Raw genomic sequence first — 19,689 nt, 5'->3', positions numbered from 1 at the left:
ATCCATAGTCAAGTGTTCACATGTTTAGCTGCACCATTCCTTCAAAACACCAATTTAGACACATAAAACACTTATAATAGTTATTGGGAGATGTAAAAGTCATTTTGATGCTTTTTTTCCCATAGGCATCTTCATAACAACAAAATTAAAAGCCTGGGTCAACACTGTTTTGATGGACTAGATAACCTGGAGACTTTGTGAGTATATTCATATTTTGGCTAATCGTATTGTGATACTGATAGTGCAATTATGTACTCTTCTGCAGAAGGAAAAAATATGGGTCTTGAGTTCAGCTCATTATTAATTCACTTTAATGTGTGACTAAACTCTTGCCATCAAATAACCCAATTATGAGTACTAATCTAAGTTTATGGTTAACAGTGGCATAGAAGTGCAAACTTCATAGTTTTCTTTCCCCCAAAATACCGTGTTCAAAGCAGCTCCAGCTATGAAGATTTATGTCTTTTAAAAAATGTTGGTTTTGTTGAATGTATGACAGTTTTGGAACTTGAAAACTTCTGAGGTGAATTCTGAGTAGTTTGTTTTTTCCATGATCTCAGTTGCCTTGCTAAGTTTTAACACTGGGTTTGAATACTGGTATCTGCTTTCACATGCTAAACTACAACAAATTAAGGTTTTATATTTTGCTTGTGATACTTTTGTTGTTGTTTCCACTAACAAAAGTGCTGAGTACCTCTGGCAGTTTCAGCTCTACATTGCCCCATTATATAAGTAAAAGACATGGTGCAGCTGTGTGTAATTGAGAGTAGGATCTTTGTTTTTGTTGTTTTAGTTTATATTAGTTGCCTTTATTCAAAGATACATAATGTTTGCTATTGTGATGTAGGAAATGATTCAGAGAATGTCCCAATTAGATGGGTGAGTAAAGCTTGATTGGAATGTTTAGGGTTTGTAGTATTTTGTTCAGCTGAATTTTCTGGTTAACTGTCATTTAATGAGAAGACTTAAAATCTTTCAGGACTCCATTAAATCACATTCCTGTCTAAACAATTAGAGGATAGTAAACATCAATGGATGTTTGAAAGTTGAAGATCTTGAGGAAGATAGTTCCACACTCAGTTCTCCTTTGCTAAGTGTGTAACTTCTAGTGTAACAAATAAAAAATTAAAAAAAATAAAAGATCTCCTGATCCTAGGCCATGTATACTATTCCAGGTATATTAAAATTAAGCCTCTTCTTCCCAAGTAAAGTTTTATTTGCCATTTTTCCTTCTATGTAAAAGAGGAAAGCAAAATAGGTCTCAAAGGAGGTAGGCTTTTAATTTTGATTTATTCTTCATTCTGAAATCAATCATGCTAATCATATGCCAACATGTTTCTTTATGTTAAAAACATTTCTTTATATTAAGAGAAATTAAAATTTAAACATTCTCAGAACTAAGACTTTTTTTAGTACAGATTACTGTGGCTTATATCTCTCCTAATTAATATAATATTTTTAGCAATTTGCAACCTGCATGAGGACAGTCATATGAATCCATCCTGGTCCTTCTCCTGGTTGTTCTTATCTCAGGTCATGCTGATGGTGGGGCTGAGGTCAGCTGCCCTCATACCAGAATTTCAGGAAGCCACTCTAAACTCCACATAGAAACCTCAGTTTCACACTATGTCACTTACAAATGGATATTCAATAAATTCTATTTTATGGTGAATTTCCTGAGAGAAATACCATTCAGATGATTTGTTTATTTAATGCATCAGTAATATGTGATTCTGAGAATTTTTTGTACTTGTAAATTTGTTGACCTAAAAACATCATGGAAGAATGACTTTCTTTCTACTTAGTATTCTAAGAAAAATTATAAATTCAATTATACTTCTGCAGAGTTTTGAATGACAATATGGTTGGTAAAGAAAGATTACCATTCACAGGATGTGATTTTTTTAAATATATCTGTACCAAAATGCCTTCTGAATTGTGACCACTGTTCAATATTTTTACCATTTTCTCCCATTTTTCTAGGGATTTGAATTATAATAACTTGGAAGAATTTCCTCAGGCTATTAAAGCCCTTCCTAGCTTAAAAGAGCTGTGAGTATTCCTTTGTTCTCTTTATGCCTTAATATCCCTGGCAAGGAGATTTCAGAACATCTTTGTTCCATTACATACATCTATCTGTAACATACACACACACACACACACACACACACACAATCATACAAATTAGATTGTGTTCACTGGCACAATTTCGAGCATAGATTACTGTATAGGGTTAGATGCTGGTGAAACAAAAAGGCTTGATATATGGTCTCCGCCTTTCCAGAGCTTGCAGTCCTTAGTCTCACTGGGGAGGCAGACCACGTAAGACAGACAGCTGTTTCTAGGTAGAAGTCAGTGCTGAATGAATAGAATAAACAAATCATTCCAGAAAAAGATCTCATTGAAACTTTGGGGTCATTGGAAAAGGCATCACTAAAGGGAAGGAACTTGACCAGACTTAAAGAATGGAAATGTTTAAATAAATGAAAAGAATGAGGAAGCATTTTGGATGTTGGGTTTATCATGAGCAGAGATGGTGAATGTCTATGGCATAACAGGGATTGTGTGTCATGAGTTGACAGTTAACATTCGAGGATGCATTGCTTAACGACTGGAAGCTGCAGTGAGATATTTTGAGGTTAGAACACCTTGTGATTCTTAATGGTCTAAAGTTCTTTGATGGTGAAGCAACAGATAAATGCATGTGAGGGAACTGATAGATACTAGGCTAAGCAGTAGGTTTAAAAAGAATTACGTATGGTCCTGAAAAAGATGATATGGACTTTAAATTCACATTCCCCACATTTTTGAAAATGTTCATGTAATTGTTATCAGTTGTATTTCATGCTGAACAGCAGTAGATACTTGGGACTTAACTTATTTCACAAGAGGATAATGCATGTCAAAATACTTTTCTCCTATCTTTCTAGGGGATTTCATAGTAATTCTATTTCTGTTATCCCTGATGGAGCATTTGGTGGTAATCCACTCTTACGAACTATGTAAGTATTTTTGAAAGTTTCTTTTAATATATAATTATGTAAAGCTATGTCTATACAATGCCAAACATCTGGATAAAGAATGAAAATTCAGGCTTTTAGATATATATATACATTGTGAACAAAGTGCTTGTAAACATATGAAAACTTTTTTAATTTTTACAGACATTTGTATGATAATCCTCTGTCTTTTGTGGGGAACTCAGCATTTCACAATTTATCTGATCTGCATTCCTTGTAAGTACTATGTAAATTTAAAAACAAACCTGAATATTGGAAAACAAGAATTTATTATTGTAGCTCCAGAAAACAAAATCTTTTTAATTTTTTTTCTCTTGGGCAGAAGTCCAAAGGAGTACTGTTAAAATTTATAATGGTTCTTATTTACGTGAACGCTTGGCCAAATTGTCACACTTTTTACCTTCAAAAAAGGAAATTAGTTTTATTTTTAGTTACAGTAGTGCTATAATTTTAAACTGTTTAAAAGATAAAATGAAAAAATATTATCTATGAAAAATTTTTAAATTACTTTTTCTCTTTCAATTTCTTAAAAGAGTCATTCGTGGCGCAAGCATGGTGCAGTGGTTTCCCAACCTCACTGGAACTGCCCATCTGGAGAGTCTGTAAGTGTGGCCCTTTAGAGAGGGGCTGTGTGCAGATAAAACACTGCTGGCCTGCAGCAGGTGCCAGTGCTTTTTAGTGATGATGATGGGTTTCTGCTGATTCCTCCAAGCTCCCTGTGTGAATATCATGCATGGAGATGGATATATTGGGTTTGGGATCAGTGAGCTCAGGCAGAATGCAGCCTAGTATGGAGATAAGATCTGAAAAGGTCACTGAAAATACAAGGCAGTTACTAAGTACTAAATTAGAAGCAGCGCTCTAGGAATTGAGAAGAGGGAGCAGACAACGTAGACAATCTGAGATGGCTTCATGGAGGAGGTAGGTAGACTGTTTAAAAATTGAATCCTTCAGGTTTCCCAGGGCTGGGTCTTTCATTTAGAAAGACGGGATTAGTAAAACTGGGAACATCGAAAATGTATACTCAGGGGTAACATACCGATGATCAAAGCATAGTTAGAATTACATGTTTATAATGGGATGGGGGTATGGTATGGGGAAATTAGAAAATTGTTTGTGACCAGATTTTAAAATGGCAAGCCTTGAACATTGAATGTTCGGTTATAGCAACGTTTTTCAGTGAGTGGTCTGTGAATGGGTTACAGGTGCATCTAAGATCTTGATGGCCTCAGCTCTGCAGACAGCCAGGCAGGGCCGAGGCAGCTAAGGTCTCTGCCACAAGAGCCTTACCACAGTGTGCCATGTCAATGTTAGGATTGTTACCTGTGCCAAGGTGTGAAAAAAAAAAGAACATTGGAAGCTCTGAGATAAGGAATTTAAACTTGACCCTTAAGGCAGTTTGGAGGTGATGAGAATGTTTGTGCAGTTAGTGAGAAGGAGGGTAAGGAGGAGAAAGACTAGAAATAGGGAGAAAGGTGAGGAGGCCATGGGAATATCCTACCTGACCAAATGAACACATTTAACTGTCAGAGCTCCAAGTCTTCAATCGCAAACAAATAGCATTGTCCTTCTGAGATTTCTCCACCCCTTTCTGCTTCATTTCACCCCTGATCTATTTAATACATAGTAGCAGTAAAACTGGAGAGAAAGGGTTGATGCTAAAAACACTACAGAGGATGCAATAACAGGAACTGGTGGTTGATTGCAGATGGGAACATGAAAAGGGACAGGAATAAGAAAATATTTCAGAGCTGAGCCAGGTTGTCTGAATGTACAGAAAGGAATGATTTCAAATGTTGGGTGTGAGGTGATAAAATTTGCAGCTGATTATGGTCAGACTGTGACTGTGGCTTAGTGTTTTTCTCTTGGTCCAGGTGGGAAATCAAGCCCATCACCTGGGGAATATTAACGTCTCATGTCACAAGCATTTTTGTATTACTGTGAAGGTGATACCAGTATTGAGAGTCAATTTACCTTCCCACATGCCTAACTTTAGGGAGTAGTAATTAGGCCGTGGGATGCATAGACTCTATGCAATTATGTGAGCATTTGTTTTTCTGTGTGAGAATAACATTTTGTTTACTATCTCGACTTGAATTATTTCTTAGATGAACAATGTTTTTCCACAGGACCTTGACAGGTACAAAGATAAGCAGCATACCTAATAATTTGTGTCAAGAACAAAAGATGCTTAGGACTTTGTAAGTTGGATTCTTCTTCCCTTCCCCTCGTACCTTCCTTTTATGTACTTCAGACATGTTCAGTTTTATTTTTAAGGCACTATTTTCATAAGGTGGTTTTGAGGGATAATTATTTCTTATTCTCTCCATGTAAATGAGTGGGTGTTTTAATAAGCCCACAGGGTAGGTAATGTGCATTTGAATTGGCTTTTAGGATTATGTATATATCAGACATCTTGCTTTATTTTGAACAAACTAAAACCAAGCTAGGTTTTTTTCCTTAATTTTTTCTTATCCTGACTCTTTGTTCTTATTCTAGTTTCCCAGGGGCATTATCTCCCCATGTTCTTCTCTTTCCTAAGCAGAGTCTAAATCTTTCTTGAATCAGGAATGAACTAAGCATATAGCTTTCCAAAAACTTTAAGCTGACTTAGAAATTAAAAGTAAATAAAGTATGTAAAAATGTCACCAGAATAAACAATTAAGTTACTAAGTTGTTAATAAGTATTCAGTGGAGGAAGATAGTAACAAAATAAATCGCTGATTGATTAAGTGAGTACAGTCACGCATCACTTAACGATGGGAATATGTTCTGAGAAATGTGTGCATAGGTGATTTCATACTTGTGCAAACATCACAGTGTACCTTTACTAACAAAAATGGCATAGCCTACCACACACGTAGGCTATATGGTATAGCCTCTTGCTCCTAGGCTACAAACCTGCACAACATGTTACTGTACTGAATACTGTAGGCAATTGTTACACGATGGTAAGCATTTGTGTATCTAAACATAGCTAAAGGTGGAAAAGGTACAGTAAAAATACTGTAGTATAATCTTGTGGGATCACCATTGTATATGTGGTCTGTCGTTGACTAAAACACTGTTATATGGTGCATGACTAATTAAATGGGGTAGTGGAGTATCAAACTTAACCACGATGATCACCATTGAGGAAACACTGCAGTGGGATTGAGAATTAACTAGTTCTGATATTTGATTTAATATAAATGTTTTTAAAAATGTGGGTAAGCATACTATTCTTAGCTTTTCAATTAAGGAGCAATATAGCAATTACTTATGGCACAAACAACATTGGAAAAATACACATTTTTTGAAAAAAATCTGTAGCTTTACCACTTAAAAGAAATCTCATATATTTTCCATATTATATTTTTGTATGTTTAATTTTATATGTTTATGTTATATAATTGTCTATGCTCAACATTATGTTCTTGAACTTTACCAGTCTTAACCCTTCCGTATCAGTGAGGTGCTCTAGAAGCTTACAAATCTTAGGAAGAAAATAGTTGCTTTTCTTGTTCAGCCATATCTCTTCGTTACAGATCTTAGCACTGCTTTCAATGCTTCTGAGTATAGCTCTTTTAATATAGTATTCTGTTAACATAACATTAATTTGTTAATTTCTGTTGTCTTAAGGGACTTGTCTTACAACAATATAAAAGACCTTCCAAGCTTTAATGGTTGTCATGCTCTAGAAGAAATGTAAGTTGACCTTTGACTTCCTCTTTTTGCTGTGGTATATTGTTAGTTTGTTGAACATTTTCTATTTTGAATAAATTGCTTTAATGTTAAAAAATTAGAAATTCACATAATCAGATGTTCTTATCAGCAGTCAAATGGTAGCAGATATGTTCCCGCAACCAGCATGTATTAGGCACTTAGCTATCAGGGATTCTGTGAGACCCTATGAGGGGAAGGTAGTGTCTATTAAAAACAAAACAGAAAACTTGTCCTGGCTGTTGAGGGAAATCAGACATGATTACTAGTACATACTGTGTACCTATGTAGGACAGCCGTGATAGAAGTTGGTTGGGAGATGGGAGTAGTGAGGTATTAATTATCCCATTTTTAATTCTGCCTTCTTCCTCTAACTTTATTTCTGTGGTATTTATTATGACTGTGTCAATGTCTTGGATCCTTTCTCACCGCATCATCTTCCTTCTCTCACACCTGAGTGGGGTTGATAAGGAATTTAGATAGCTTACCAGTTAATTCCCAGTGTAATATGGAATGGAATACAAAGTAGTCTAACCCTTTCATTTTATAGCCAAGGGAAGGGCAGTTCTCTTTACTTTCAACAGGATTAATCAATGTTATTGTGTTCTATGTATGCATGGGTATTTAATCCTAGAAAAAGCTTAATAAATTTTACTTTTCAAAATGGAAAATAAATTTTTTTCTCTTTATGTCTATTTATTTTTTTTCCATTCTTTTTTTCTTTTTCCTTTTTTTTTAGTTCTTTGCAACGTAATCAGATCTCTCAAATAAAGGAAGGTACTTTTCAAGGCCTCAGATCCCTAAGGATTCTGTAAGTTTGTCTGATTATTAAAGACAAAAATTTTTGTCAAGCTGTAAATTAATATATCATTATGATCCCCATGTTAATAGATATACTTTAAGATATGATTTATGTTATGTAACTATTGTTGTCTCAAACTTTACTACTTGGTACTTTATGAATACTATACTCTTAGTATTTTTTTACCTTAACTAATTGGTGATATTGTACATTGGTGAGAGAAAAAAGTATAATGTGTATAACCTGAAAGATATAGCTTATTTTCAAATTATAATAGTGAAGTTTGACAATTTGTTCAGGCATGGGTAGGCAGATTACAGCCTGTGGACCAAATCCAACCTGCCTCCTGTTTTTATAAATTAAATTTTATTAGAACATAGCCAGGCCTTGGGTTGAAATGTTGTCTAAAGCTGCTTATGCCTTACCATGGCAGAACTGAGTAGTTCCAGCACAGACCATATGGCCCACAAAGGCAAAAATATTTACTGTCTGGCCGCCTACAGAAAAAGTTTGCTGACCCCAATGCTGGAGTATCTATCATGACAAATATGGCTCATGGGCTGCAGAAGCACTCATTTAAAAAATTATTTGTATTTGAATACGTATTTGTGCCAGGCACTCTACTAAGCACTTGGGAATAAAGAGGTGACTAAGGCGAACCTTGTCACTCACTGTCTTCCTAGAACTTTGGTGCAGAATACACAATACACTAAATTAGTGATCATATTCTTAATACAGAAAAAGTTTGAAGAATTAACAGTGACGTGAAATTACATAGATTGAATACGGCTTTCTAGTATATCTCCGTTAAGAAATTACAGCATGCATTCTACTGGAAAATATTTAAGGGGCACTTGGGTTGCTGGATCTTTTTGGGTAGTGGACTAGCTTTGTGTGGGCCTGGGCAGTGTTAAGTAAGGAGGCTGGCCCCTACCTAGCTGCCGTCACTTCTACAGCACTGATAAGTGACAGCAATGAAAAAAAAAACTGGTCTTTTCGTGATTTGAAAACAAGTGTGTTGAATTTTCCTCTTATCCAGGAGATATGTCATGGGATGAATTTATCCAATTTTAAAATTTCCATTAAGACTCAATTTAAGTGTGGTTGAAGATTACTTCTCTGTTTTGTTCTATAGTAACAGAATTTGTCAGGGTGTGTTCTTAAATTTAGAGCTGGCTCGACTGTTGATATGATTTTTATTTCCTGCTTAGGAAAAGAATGATATCTGAAGCCCTCCTGGAATGCTCTTGTTTGAGTATTGATTGTTTGTCTTCCCTCGGGGCCTTATCAAACTAACCTTTGAGAAGGCAAATAATATGAAGCCTGTTTTTATTTTCAGCTTTGTCAGGAGCTGGGCTTTTCCTCACCTAGTGTTAAGAGTACCAAAGGTTGTAATCATTTATATTTTTGAATTGGTATCAGAATGATAAAGTGGAGAAAACTCACAACTGTTTCAAAACAGATGCCAGGGAACATATTCCAAGAAATGGATTGTTGCGAAGGAGAGGCTTTCAACATAAATGTGAAAAATGTAGCCGGACAAGATTGAAGATCTTTGTTATCTTATCGGGGATATAGTGTTGTTACCTCAGATAGTAAAGTGTAGTTTAAGTAACTGACTGGCTTTTTGAGTATTTATTTGAAAAGATTAACATGTTACTGTTAAAATTGCAGAGATCTGAGTAGAAACCTGATCCATGAAATTCACAGCAGAGCGTTTGCCAAGCTTGGGCCAATAACTAACCTGTAAGTAGACGATTTTATGCAGTAATACCATGAAAGTAGTAACTAGTGCTGTAGAAATTTGTGTTTTAACATGGTCAAATCACAGTATTTTTCTCTTTAGTTTTTCCTTTGTATAAATGCTAAGTTGCCATTGATGGTAATGTCTTCTCAAATGGCAAGATACATGCTAGATCTATTGTTTCAGCACACCTCAACTTCATCTTCAGGATCTAATAGTTATGATGTTGATACGTGTAGAGATGTTTTTATGTGATTTGTATCTTAGGTGTTAACTTAAAGTCTCATTCACATTTTAGAGATGTAAGTTTCAACGAATTAACTTCATTTCCTACGGAAGGCCTGAATGGGCTAAATCAATTGAAACTTGTAGGCAACTTCAAGCTGAAAGAAGCCTTAGCAGCAAAAGACTTTGTTAATCTCAGGTGTGTTTTTGCTTATTTTTCTTTTTTGTTGTTGTTATGGTAGGCTGCAAAATTATACAGTGTCCTGGTTTTTTGCTGTGGTTCCCAGATTTTCTGGTAGGCTATAATTTAAGAGTATTTTCTACTTCATCCTTGCTAATTTGGTAAAAAATAGAACATGAGCATTATTCCATAGTTTTTGAGAACATGAACTGGAACCCTTGATGTTCTCAAAGAGATAATAGAGCTATTTATTGGAATGTTTTTTTAATACAGGGGACTTGTCATTAACAACAATATGGCAGAAACCACATAAGTGTGAACCTATAGAAAATTCATACAATGCTATAATACTTCATGAAGACTTTAGAGTAATGGGGGGACTCATTAAATATAGTAGAGAGCTTGAAAATATTGTTGGAGAAGAGAATAAATATTTTCATTACATTTATCTGAAAAAAGTAAATTCATTTCATGGTGTAAAGTCAACAAATGACATGAGGCATTAATTTTAAATTAAACTACCAGTTTTGTATGATAAATTGGGCATACTTAATACATTTATTAAAGGAGCCATAAGATTTTATTTTAAATTGCAGCATTGCTTATTAAATTTTAAATATGGTTTGATTTATATCCAACTTTTAAGCAATATCTTATAGCAAGGGAGAAACTCATAGTGTCATCTGATACCAGAGTTCTTTTCACAGATGAAGAAACTGAGCCCCACAGAGGATGAATGACCAGCCTAAACCATGTGACAGTCTGGTCCTTCTGACCCCTAGGCTGTGGTTTTCTAAGATTAAAATACTTCTTACAAAAACAAAATCATATCTGTGAAATTGCTATTCACTGTAGATTTTACAACTTTTTTCCAGGTCTTTATCAGTACCATATGCTTATCAGTGCTGTGCATTTTGGGGTTGTGAATCATATGCAAATTTAAACACAGAAGATAACAGCCTCCAAGACCATAGTGTGGCAAAGGAAAAAGGCAAGTGCATGAACTTTTAAAAATAAAACATTCCTAGGCATCAATCAAAGTTTCTGTTGTTATAAACAGTTTGTGAAGGATCTGTATGAAGTCTTTGAGAGAAAATGGCATTTAGTGTGTTCCTAGCATCTTTAATATGTTATTAAGCCTCCTAGCAGCTGAACTTAATATACAGACAGAAAATTGCAGGAAAATATGGTTCTTTTGAATTTTTAATTAAACATACTTTATGTTCTATATGCAGGTACTGCTGATGCAGCAAATGTCACAAACAATGCTGAAAATGAAGAACATAGTCAAATAATTATCCACTGTACACCCTCAACAGGTATGCCCGATCTATTTTGCCACAGTTTCTCACTCTAAACAAACATTAGACAAACACATCTAAAATTTCTGGGGAGAGATGCGATTTTTGTAACAGGGGTAGGACTAGATGATCCTATAAGGCTTCTGACTCAAAGTGTGGTCTGTGTACCAGCAGCTTAGGCCTCTCTTGCAGAATCTCAAACCCAGACCCACTGAATCAGAATCTGCATGGTAAGAAGCTCCCCAGGTGAGAGTGATGCACATTAGAGTTTGAGAGACACTTTCTTAATGCTCCTTTAACTCTAGGACTAGTTCTATGTTCGTTTTTGGTCTATAAGCATTTTCAGTGGGTTTGTGTGTGTGTTTTAATGTAACCTTGCCTTTCCTTTTTTCCTCCTGATTTGCTTCATTGAATTTACTAAACTGACACCATATAGTTGGTGGTGATTGTACTTGTCATATCCTACCTAATCTACCAGAGAAGATAGAATTATTTTACTGTAAAAGAAAGGATTATATATTTGGTTAAATTGTATGCTACAAAGTAGATTCCTTTGTTAGTATATATCACAGGATGTTCTGGACATTAATTTTATAACACAGAATCATAAGTATTATAGATTTACTAATGATTAGTGCTGAATTGTGAGCTTCTTAAGGGGCTGTGTGTATATATTCTTTGAATACTTAACACACAGTTTGTTGTATAGAGACTAAGCTTTAAGGTACCAGATAGGCGAATGGGGTTGGCAAGAATCATTTAAGTTTATGCAATTTATTTTATTATGTGCTAGCCTCTGTATTGATTTTTGGAGCCTGGGAGGCAGCTCACTCACTTGTCCCACTGGGGTTCATGTGTTGGAGACTGTCCCTAAAGAACTGATGATCCATTGAGAAGGGAACAGCTTTATTAAAGGAGAGGCTAGACTTGAATATGCAGCAATTCCATTTCCTCCACACTGAATCTGAACCTTGGGGTTGTCGAGGAGGAAAGTCGGTCTGAGCTCACCTCCTTAGGCTGCAGTGGGGATGAACGCTGCAGGCCTGCCTCCCCCTGCACAGTTGCAGCAGCACACAGACACTCAAGGGCTTACTGCAGAAACAGGAAGTGGAGGAGAGCTGGGATCCCTCAGAACCAGAGGAGGCAGCAGGCCTCCAAAGACAGAGACTCGGGTGGATGCTACTCTTCGGGCTTTTTTGGGAAAGTAACCCCACTTACCTATAAAACAATTCTCAAAAGGAGGTATCCTATTTTCCAGCGTCAGATGAGCTACCCCTCCTTCCATGAAGAAGGATGAGTTCAGATAACAGATAAAGGTGATAAAAAGCTTTCTTTTGACACTTCCTGAGGAGGGACTGAAAGAGTAAAACAGAAATTTAAATTTCTTTTAAAAGTTTTTTGTGTTTATTTGGAAGTCAGATGGTTGGTGCAGAACTGGCTTTTTAGGTCTCTGAATATCTCAACAATTAAAATGTTTTATTGCATATATCAATTTCATGACAGTTCAGAATGATAAAACGTGTATCTTAGGCAATCGTAATACATAGTTTCCCTGTGCTTCATTGTCAAAATTTTGTTTTTCTTTCCTGATTTTTAAATAAAACAGTTCTCATGTGACATGTCTCAAAGTCAGTTAGTTACTAGAATGTGCAATTCAGCCACTGAATGAGTTCTTGCAATCCTAGTTTGGTTATACAGGATTTTTATTATGCATAGCTTTGAATGAATAGTTAACATCACTGTGGTTTAGTCCTAGCTATACTTTCTTACTGAATGACCTTTGTCTGATCAATCATAATGCTTTGAAATATCAGTTTCTCTTGATGAAAAATGGAGATAATTCTACCTATCTTAACCTGCCTCATCAAGTTGCATTTGAAAGCCATAAGAAAATGTGTAAAAATATGAAGAAGAAAAAAAAAAGGTGTACGTACATATACATACATAAAGTATACTGAGACCAGGAAGGAAGAAGAAAAGGGAGCTAATATTTACTGAAGTATGAATATATACCCAGCAACCTGCTTAAGTACCTTATATATGTAGTTTTACTTAAGCTGCACAACTCTGTGAAACAGGCATTATTATCCACAAGTGAGAAAATGAAATCTATAGAGATTTAAGTGCTTTCTCAAGGTTAAAGTAGCAAATAGCAAGTTATAAACCATCTGATTCCAGACCCAAATACCTTTTATGTGCCAGACATTGTGCTGTGTATATAAACTTAGATGTAAGAAAAAATCAATTTATTTTTCTAAATAGGCCATTTTGTGGCCTTATCAAATATTTAGTAAGGTAAATTGGTTTATTTTTAAAATTGCCTGGTCCATGAACAAAGTATCTTAGAAGTGGTGATCTTTTTCAATTTGATCCCATTCAGGTAGATAGCAGATTTAATTCTTCTTAACTGTCAATTTCTCTATCAAGACAATATCATATGAAATATGGCCTTTTCTAAATTGTCTTTGATTTCTCTCTCTCTCTTTTTTTCATTTCAGGTGCTTTTAAGCCCTGTGAATATTTACTGGGAAGCTGGATGATTCGTCTTACTGTGTGGTTCATTTTCTTGGTTGCATTGTTTTTCAACGTACTTGTCATTTTAACAACATTTGCATCTTATACTTCACTGCCGTCCTCCAAATTGTTCATAGGCTTGATTTCTGTGTCTAACTTATTCATGGGAATCTATACCGGCATCTTAACTTTTCTTGATGCTGTGTCCTGGGGCAGATTTGCTGAATTCGGCATTTGGTGGGAGACTGGCAATGGCTGCAAAGCAGCTGGGTTTCTTGCAGTTTTCTCTTCAGAAAGTGCCATATTTTTATTAATGCTAGCAACTGTTGAAAGAAGCTTATCTGCAAAAGATATAATGAAAAATGGGAAAAGCAATCATCTCAAACAGTTCCGAGTTGCTGTCCTTTTTGCTTTCCTGTGTGCCGCAGTAGCAGGCTGCTTTCCCCTTTTCCATAGAGGGGAATATTCTGCATCGCCCCTGTGCTTGCCGTTTCCTACTGGAGAAGCACCATCGTTAGGCTTTACTGTAACCTTAGTGCTGTTAAACTCACTAGCATTTTTATTAATGGCCATTATCTACACTAAACTGTACTGCAACTTGGAAAAAGAGGACCTCTCAGAAAACTCACAATCTAGCATGATTAAGCATGTTGCTTGGCTAATCTTCACCAATTGCATCTTTTTCTGCCCTGTTGCATTCTTCTCATTTGCACCATTGATCACTGCAATCTCTATCAGCCCTGAAATAATGAAGTCTGTTACTCTGATATTTTTTCCATTGCCTGCTTGCTTGAATCCAGTGCTGTATGTTTTCTTCAACCCAAAGTTTAAAGAAGACTGGAAGTTACTGAAGCGACGTGTTACCAAGAAAAATGGGTCAGTTTCAGTTTCCATCAGTAGCCAAGGTGGTTGTGTGGAACAGGATTTCTACTACGACTGTGGCATGTACTCACACTTGCAGGGTAACCTGACCGTGTGCGACTGCTGCGAATCATTTCTTTTGACAAAGCCAGTATCATGCAAACACTTAATAAAATCACACAGCTGTCCTGCACTGGCAGTGGCTTCTTGCCAAAGACCGGAGGGCTATTGGTCTGACTGTGGCACACAGTCGGCCCACTCTGATTATGCAGATGAAGAAGACTCCTTTGTCTCAGACAGTTCTGACCAGGTGCAGGCCTGTGGACGAGCCTGCTTCTACCAGAGTCGAGGATTCCCTTTGGTGCGCTACGCTTACAATCTACCAAGAGTTAAAGACTGAACTACTGTGTGTGTAACCATTTCCCCCATCAACCAAAATCACAATGTTTATAGAGTGAACCCTATTCTGATCCTTCATCTGGGAAGCACTTCTGTAATCACTGCCTGGTGTCGCTTAGAAGAAGGGGAAGGTGGCAGTTTATTTTTCAAACAAGACGTTTTCAAAGAACAGGTGCCTAAATTATAAATTGGTGAAAAATGTAACATCCAAGCAACGTGTGGTCTGTTTAAAACAAATTTATAAGTTGAAAAGGATTTTAAGTATATTATAGCAATATGATGTTAGGTTTTTCTGACCCATAAGAAACAAATTTATACCTATTTTTGGAATTAAGCACAAGACAAAGAACAGCTGTTAATATTTTTTAAAAAATATTTTACAATGTGATTTTCTATAACTGAAGAAAACTTCTTGCTGATTTTACCTAATGTTTCATCATTAATCTCAGGACAATTTACTGCAGGGCCAAAAAAGGGATTGTCTCCCAGCTAGAACTGTGAGAGTATACATATGCATGACCTTATTGTGTTTTCTATTTCCATCTTTGACATAAGAACATCATAAATTTTAAGTGATTTAAAAATTTAAAACCTGAAGATGTTTTTAAAACAATATTAACAGCTGTTAGATTTTTTAAAAATAGCTGAACATTTATTTTCAGTCATTATACATTGCTTTGGTGCAATCACAGTAATTTTTTCCTCAGTATTTTTTCGATCACACTACTAGGAAAAAGTAAAGGGCTAATTGCTGTGTGAGTTCAGTAGATTTGGCTAAACTACTAACTATAATAATATGGGGTTTTAATAGTATCTGAGGGATCTGAAGGCTCCGTTTAATGTTCCCATTAATAAACACTTCCTAATTTCACTGGGTCTACTGATATTTTCCAATTTTATTAGTAGGTCATTTATTTATAGTTTGGATTCTATAGAAAGTAAACTATGAACAATAATTGCATTTAATTGGAAGAAACTGGGCATAATTATGATACAAAGCACTTATTAATACATTTATTTCTTAATGAGCTGGATCTTCCTGACTCTGTGCTATTATAACGAAACTTCCATATGTTTTCCCGTATTATGATTTAAAAAAGAGCCTATTCAATAGTTCAAATGCTGAGCTCTGGTTAGGTAAGATAAACATGTTATTAAGAGGGGGAAAAAAGAATAAAGCTTAGTCCTATGCCTTTAGAAGTTAAAAATTTTACTTGATTCTTATCTACAGACTTGTGACATATTACTATATGGAATCTTAAAGTTACACTTGTTCAGTGTCTTTTTTGAACAATGTGCTAAATCAATAGCAAACCCACTGCCATATTAGTTATTCTGGATATACTAAAAAACATTAAGCTAGATTGCAGTTTAATAATTAAACTGTACATACTGTGCATATAATGAATTTTTATCTTATGTAAATTATTTTAGAACACAAGTTGGGAAATGTGGCTTCTGTTCATTTCGTTTAATTAAAGCTACCTCCTAAACTATAGTGGCTGCCAGTAGCAGAATGTTAAATTGTGGTTTATATACTTTTTTGCATTGTATATAGTCTTGGTTGTACATTGTCAGTGTAATAAAAACAGAATCTTTGTATATCAAAATCACGTAGTTTGTATAAAATGTGGGAAGGATTTATTTACAATGTGTTGTAATTTTGTAAGGCCAACTATTTACAAGTTTTAAAAATTGCTATTTGTATATTTACATATCTGATAAACATGAAATCATAACTTGGTAAGAAACTCCTAATTAAAAGGTTTTTTCCCCAAAATTCAAGTTATTGAAATTTTTTCTTTTATTCATTTAAAAAATAGAATAGCCAGATATATGAAATGTGTTAAATTGTGCTATATATGGTATGAAATACAATATTGTACTCAGTGTTTTGAATTATTAAAGTTTCTAGAAAACAATCTGTTTTGCCTTAATTTGTAACTAGGTATATTAATGAATTTACTTCGTGTTAAAGTAAGCAAATCAATATTTTTTAAGTGGAGAGCAGTAGAAGAAATGTTGGAAGTAACCATTAGAAAATACTATTTTGGGCCTGGCACAGTGGCTCACACCTGTAATCCTAGCATTCTGGGAGGCCAAGGTTGGGAGGATTGCTTGTGGTCAGGAGTTTGAGACCTGCCTGAGCAAGAGTGAGACCCCATCTCTACTAACAATAGAAAAAATTAGCCAGCCGTGGTGGTGCATGCCTCTAGTCCCAGCTACTCAGGAGGCTAAGGCAAGAGAATCACTCGAGTCCAGGCATTTGAGGTTGCTGTGAGCTAGGCTGATGCCATGGCACTCTAGCCTGGGTGACAGAGTGAGACTCTGTCTCAAAAAAAGAAAGAAAAAAAAATACTATTTTGATTCTTAACTATAAATATTTAAGAACTCTTTGCTGTAATTTAGAAGTAAGGTTTTATCCTAAGTCTGAACGATACTCATGGAAAACAAATTGTAAAATTTAAGAGAATACCATCAATTAAATCTTTATTTAAAAGCAAATGATTAAAAAACCTGCATGATATTAAATGTAGTCAATTGCCCAGTTGCTTAGAAATACCTCCATCTTTATAATCATAAAATCCTCATTTTATAGATGAGGAAACAAAGGGCTTAGTGAAACCCTGAGTCACAACAAATTAGACCCAAACCAGAACCTAACTCCTCTTAATTCTGGACAGAGTTTTTTGGGTGTGTTTGTTTTAAACTTTATATATGTATGAAATTCCCATTACAAAAAGAGTAGTATAAATATCCCACCTCTCCACCCTTCACTCCATACCTTTCACTGCTTTGACTATTATCCACAGCACATGGTGAATCTTGTTTCATTTTCACCCCATTCACTAACCCGCTGCAGTTCCTCTGTCCCTTGGATTATTTTGAAACAAAACTAAGACATCATGTTGTTTCATCTGTAAATACTTCAAGTCTAGGGATAAATTTTTAAAGCTGCATAATATATTGCAACAGGGCTAAATGGTAATGGCATTATTTTTGTAACAGTTACAGATTTTTAAGCTAAAGTAACTCTTCACTTATACAAGGTTACAAAGCCAGCAAAAAATAATTATCTCAAATATACCGTGAAAGTGAAAATAAATAAATAATAAAATGTTACTGAGCCAATACCCTAAAACTTAAGGGGAGAGACCTTCTTTGGAGCTTATGTGTACATTATATTAATATATAATTCTACTCACATTGATTCTGGCTTCACAGCCCCAGTAATGAAATGGCACTGTAGGAAATGAGACCACAGGACTTGATTATGTTCAAACACCAGCACAAGTGCCATATGACTTGTTGTCTCCTATCCTTTGAGAGGGCCCAGTATTGCTAGAGCATAATTCAATTGTTTGGTCATAATGATAACCCTGAAGCATCAAGGAAAGGGCATACTTTTGTTTAGTAAATTTTTTTTTTTTTTTTTTTTTGAGACAGGAGTCTTGCCCTGTTGCCCTTCGTAGAGTGCAGTGGCATCATTGTAGGTCACTGCAACCTCAAACTCCTAGGCTCGAGTGATCCTCCTGCTTCAGCCTCCCCGGTAGCTGGGACTACAGGAGTGAGCCACCCTGCCCCAGCTAATTTTTCTACTTTTAGTAGAGACGGGTCTCACTCTTGCTCAGGCTGGTCTCAAACTCCTGAGCTCAAGCAATCCTCTTCCCTCAGCCTACCAGAGGGGTAAGATTCCAGGTGTGAGCCACCTTGCCCAGCTGTTTAGTAAAATATCTTGAGGCAGAGAAGCATATGACATTTTGGATTCCCTTACCAAGAGGTTAAAATGGAAACGTTTTGGAATTTACACAAAATTTACCATTGTATCTGTCAGGTCCTGAGCTTTGAGGATTAATAAGATGATAAGACCTTGTTAGATAGGTTTTCCTATTTTACAGAGGAGTAAATTAGGATTGGGAAAACCATTGATTCAAATTCACATTCCCTTCATACTAAAACTTGTGTGTTTTCCACTACACTTCAGTTATATCAGGTTATGTCTATTGCAAACTGACCTCTTTATGAAGCCTGAAGGCAGCTTAGGGCCTTTTGATGTTGTTATTGATACTAGTGATGTTCTGATGAAAGGTTTTAACCAGATATGCCAATATTGAATAATTGGGATAGAGAATGAAAACTCCACTAAGTTAGTTTTATTCCATGATCAACATTATCACTCAGTCGGGGATTGCTCCAGTTTTCTTCCATTTTCATTTTGTTTTTACTGAAAATTTTAACAAAATATTCCATTTAAATAGTTTTAACCATGTCATGTTTTATTAACTATAGCTTCTACCTTCTGAATTGTCTTAGGTTGCTATTATTTCTACCATATCTAATTCTCCTGTATCAAATTTTGAAGATCTAAATTTCATCAAAGAATTTGGATCACCCTTTGTTCAGTAACAAATTTTGTGTGTTGTTTTAGCCATTGTGAGTTTTCACTTCGTGATAGTTCTACCAGAAATATATTTAATACATTAAGGTTAATACATTATGACCGCAAACGAAGCCATGTTTATTTACAAGTGTAGACAGTTTTGTCAGTATGAATAAAACATCCAACTTTGTTGTCTGTCTATCACCTCTCCCTTGCTACTTTTATCATCAGTCCCTAAGAGAAAAGTGCCCCTAAGGTTGCACACAAGTTTTTCTTTCCTCATAAAATGCAAATCACAGCATATTTTAGTGGGATGATTCTTCACCATAAAAGGGTGAGGAACTTAAGGTAAAGATAGGACTTTCATCGATCCCCAGTACTTTGTGCAGGCCCTGGCATACACTAGCAGCTTCAAAGAGGCCAAAATTCACATGTATAGATAAACCGGTTCCTTTAAGATGCCGCGCAAACAAAATGCTGCAAAAACACTTAAAGATTGTCCCAAAAGTGCACTCTCGGATACACTTGTATAAAGTTCGCCCCCCTCCCTGCTCATAAA

General features: G+C 35.6%; 1 protein-coding gene across 3 annotated transcripts in view; it reads left to right on the top strand.

The window, feature by feature from the left end:
- LGR4 (leucine rich repeat containing G protein-coupled receptor 4) overlaps positions 1–16,671 on the top strand; it is a 93,203-nt gene extending 76,532 nt beyond the window's left edge. For 2 of the 3 annotated variants that reach the window (XM_069471204.1, XM_069471203.1), the window contains 13 exons: positions 126–197; positions 1,984–2,052; positions 2,931–3,002; positions 3,165–3,236; positions 3,554–3,622; positions 5,150–5,221; positions 6,642–6,707; positions 7,462–7,533; positions 9,199–9,270; positions 9,567–9,692; positions 10,550–10,665; positions 10,910–10,993; positions 13,474–16,671. In XM_069471204.1, the coding sequence (XP_069327305.1) occupies positions 126–197; positions 1,984–2,052; positions 2,931–3,002; positions 3,165–3,236; positions 3,554–3,622; positions 5,150–5,221; positions 6,642–6,707; positions 7,462–7,533; positions 9,199–9,270; positions 9,567–9,692; positions 10,550–10,665; positions 10,910–10,993; positions 13,474–14,750 (2,239 nt within the window). In that variant the 3' untranslated portion in view covers positions 14,751–16,671. The remainder of the gene's footprint in view (positions 1–125; positions 198–1,983; positions 2,053–2,930; positions 3,003–3,164; positions 3,237–3,553; positions 3,623–5,149; positions 5,222–6,641; positions 6,708–7,461; positions 7,534–9,198; positions 9,271–9,566; positions 9,693–10,549; positions 10,666–10,909; positions 10,994–13,473) is intronic. The other variant, XM_069471205.1, reaches the window with a different exon arrangement.
- Positions 16,672–19,689: the final 3,018 nt, after the last annotated feature.

Source organism: Eulemur rufifrons, chromosome 6, assembly GCF_041146395.1.
Source record: "Eulemur rufifrons isolate Redbay chromosome 6, OSU_ERuf_1, whole genome shotgun sequence".
NCBI classification, from domain to species: domain Eukaryota; kingdom Metazoa; phylum Chordata; class Mammalia; order Primates; family Lemuridae; genus Eulemur; species Eulemur rufifrons.
The sequence above is the reverse complement of the archived record's forward strand: the minus strand, read 5'-3'. Positions and strand labels throughout refer to the sequence as shown.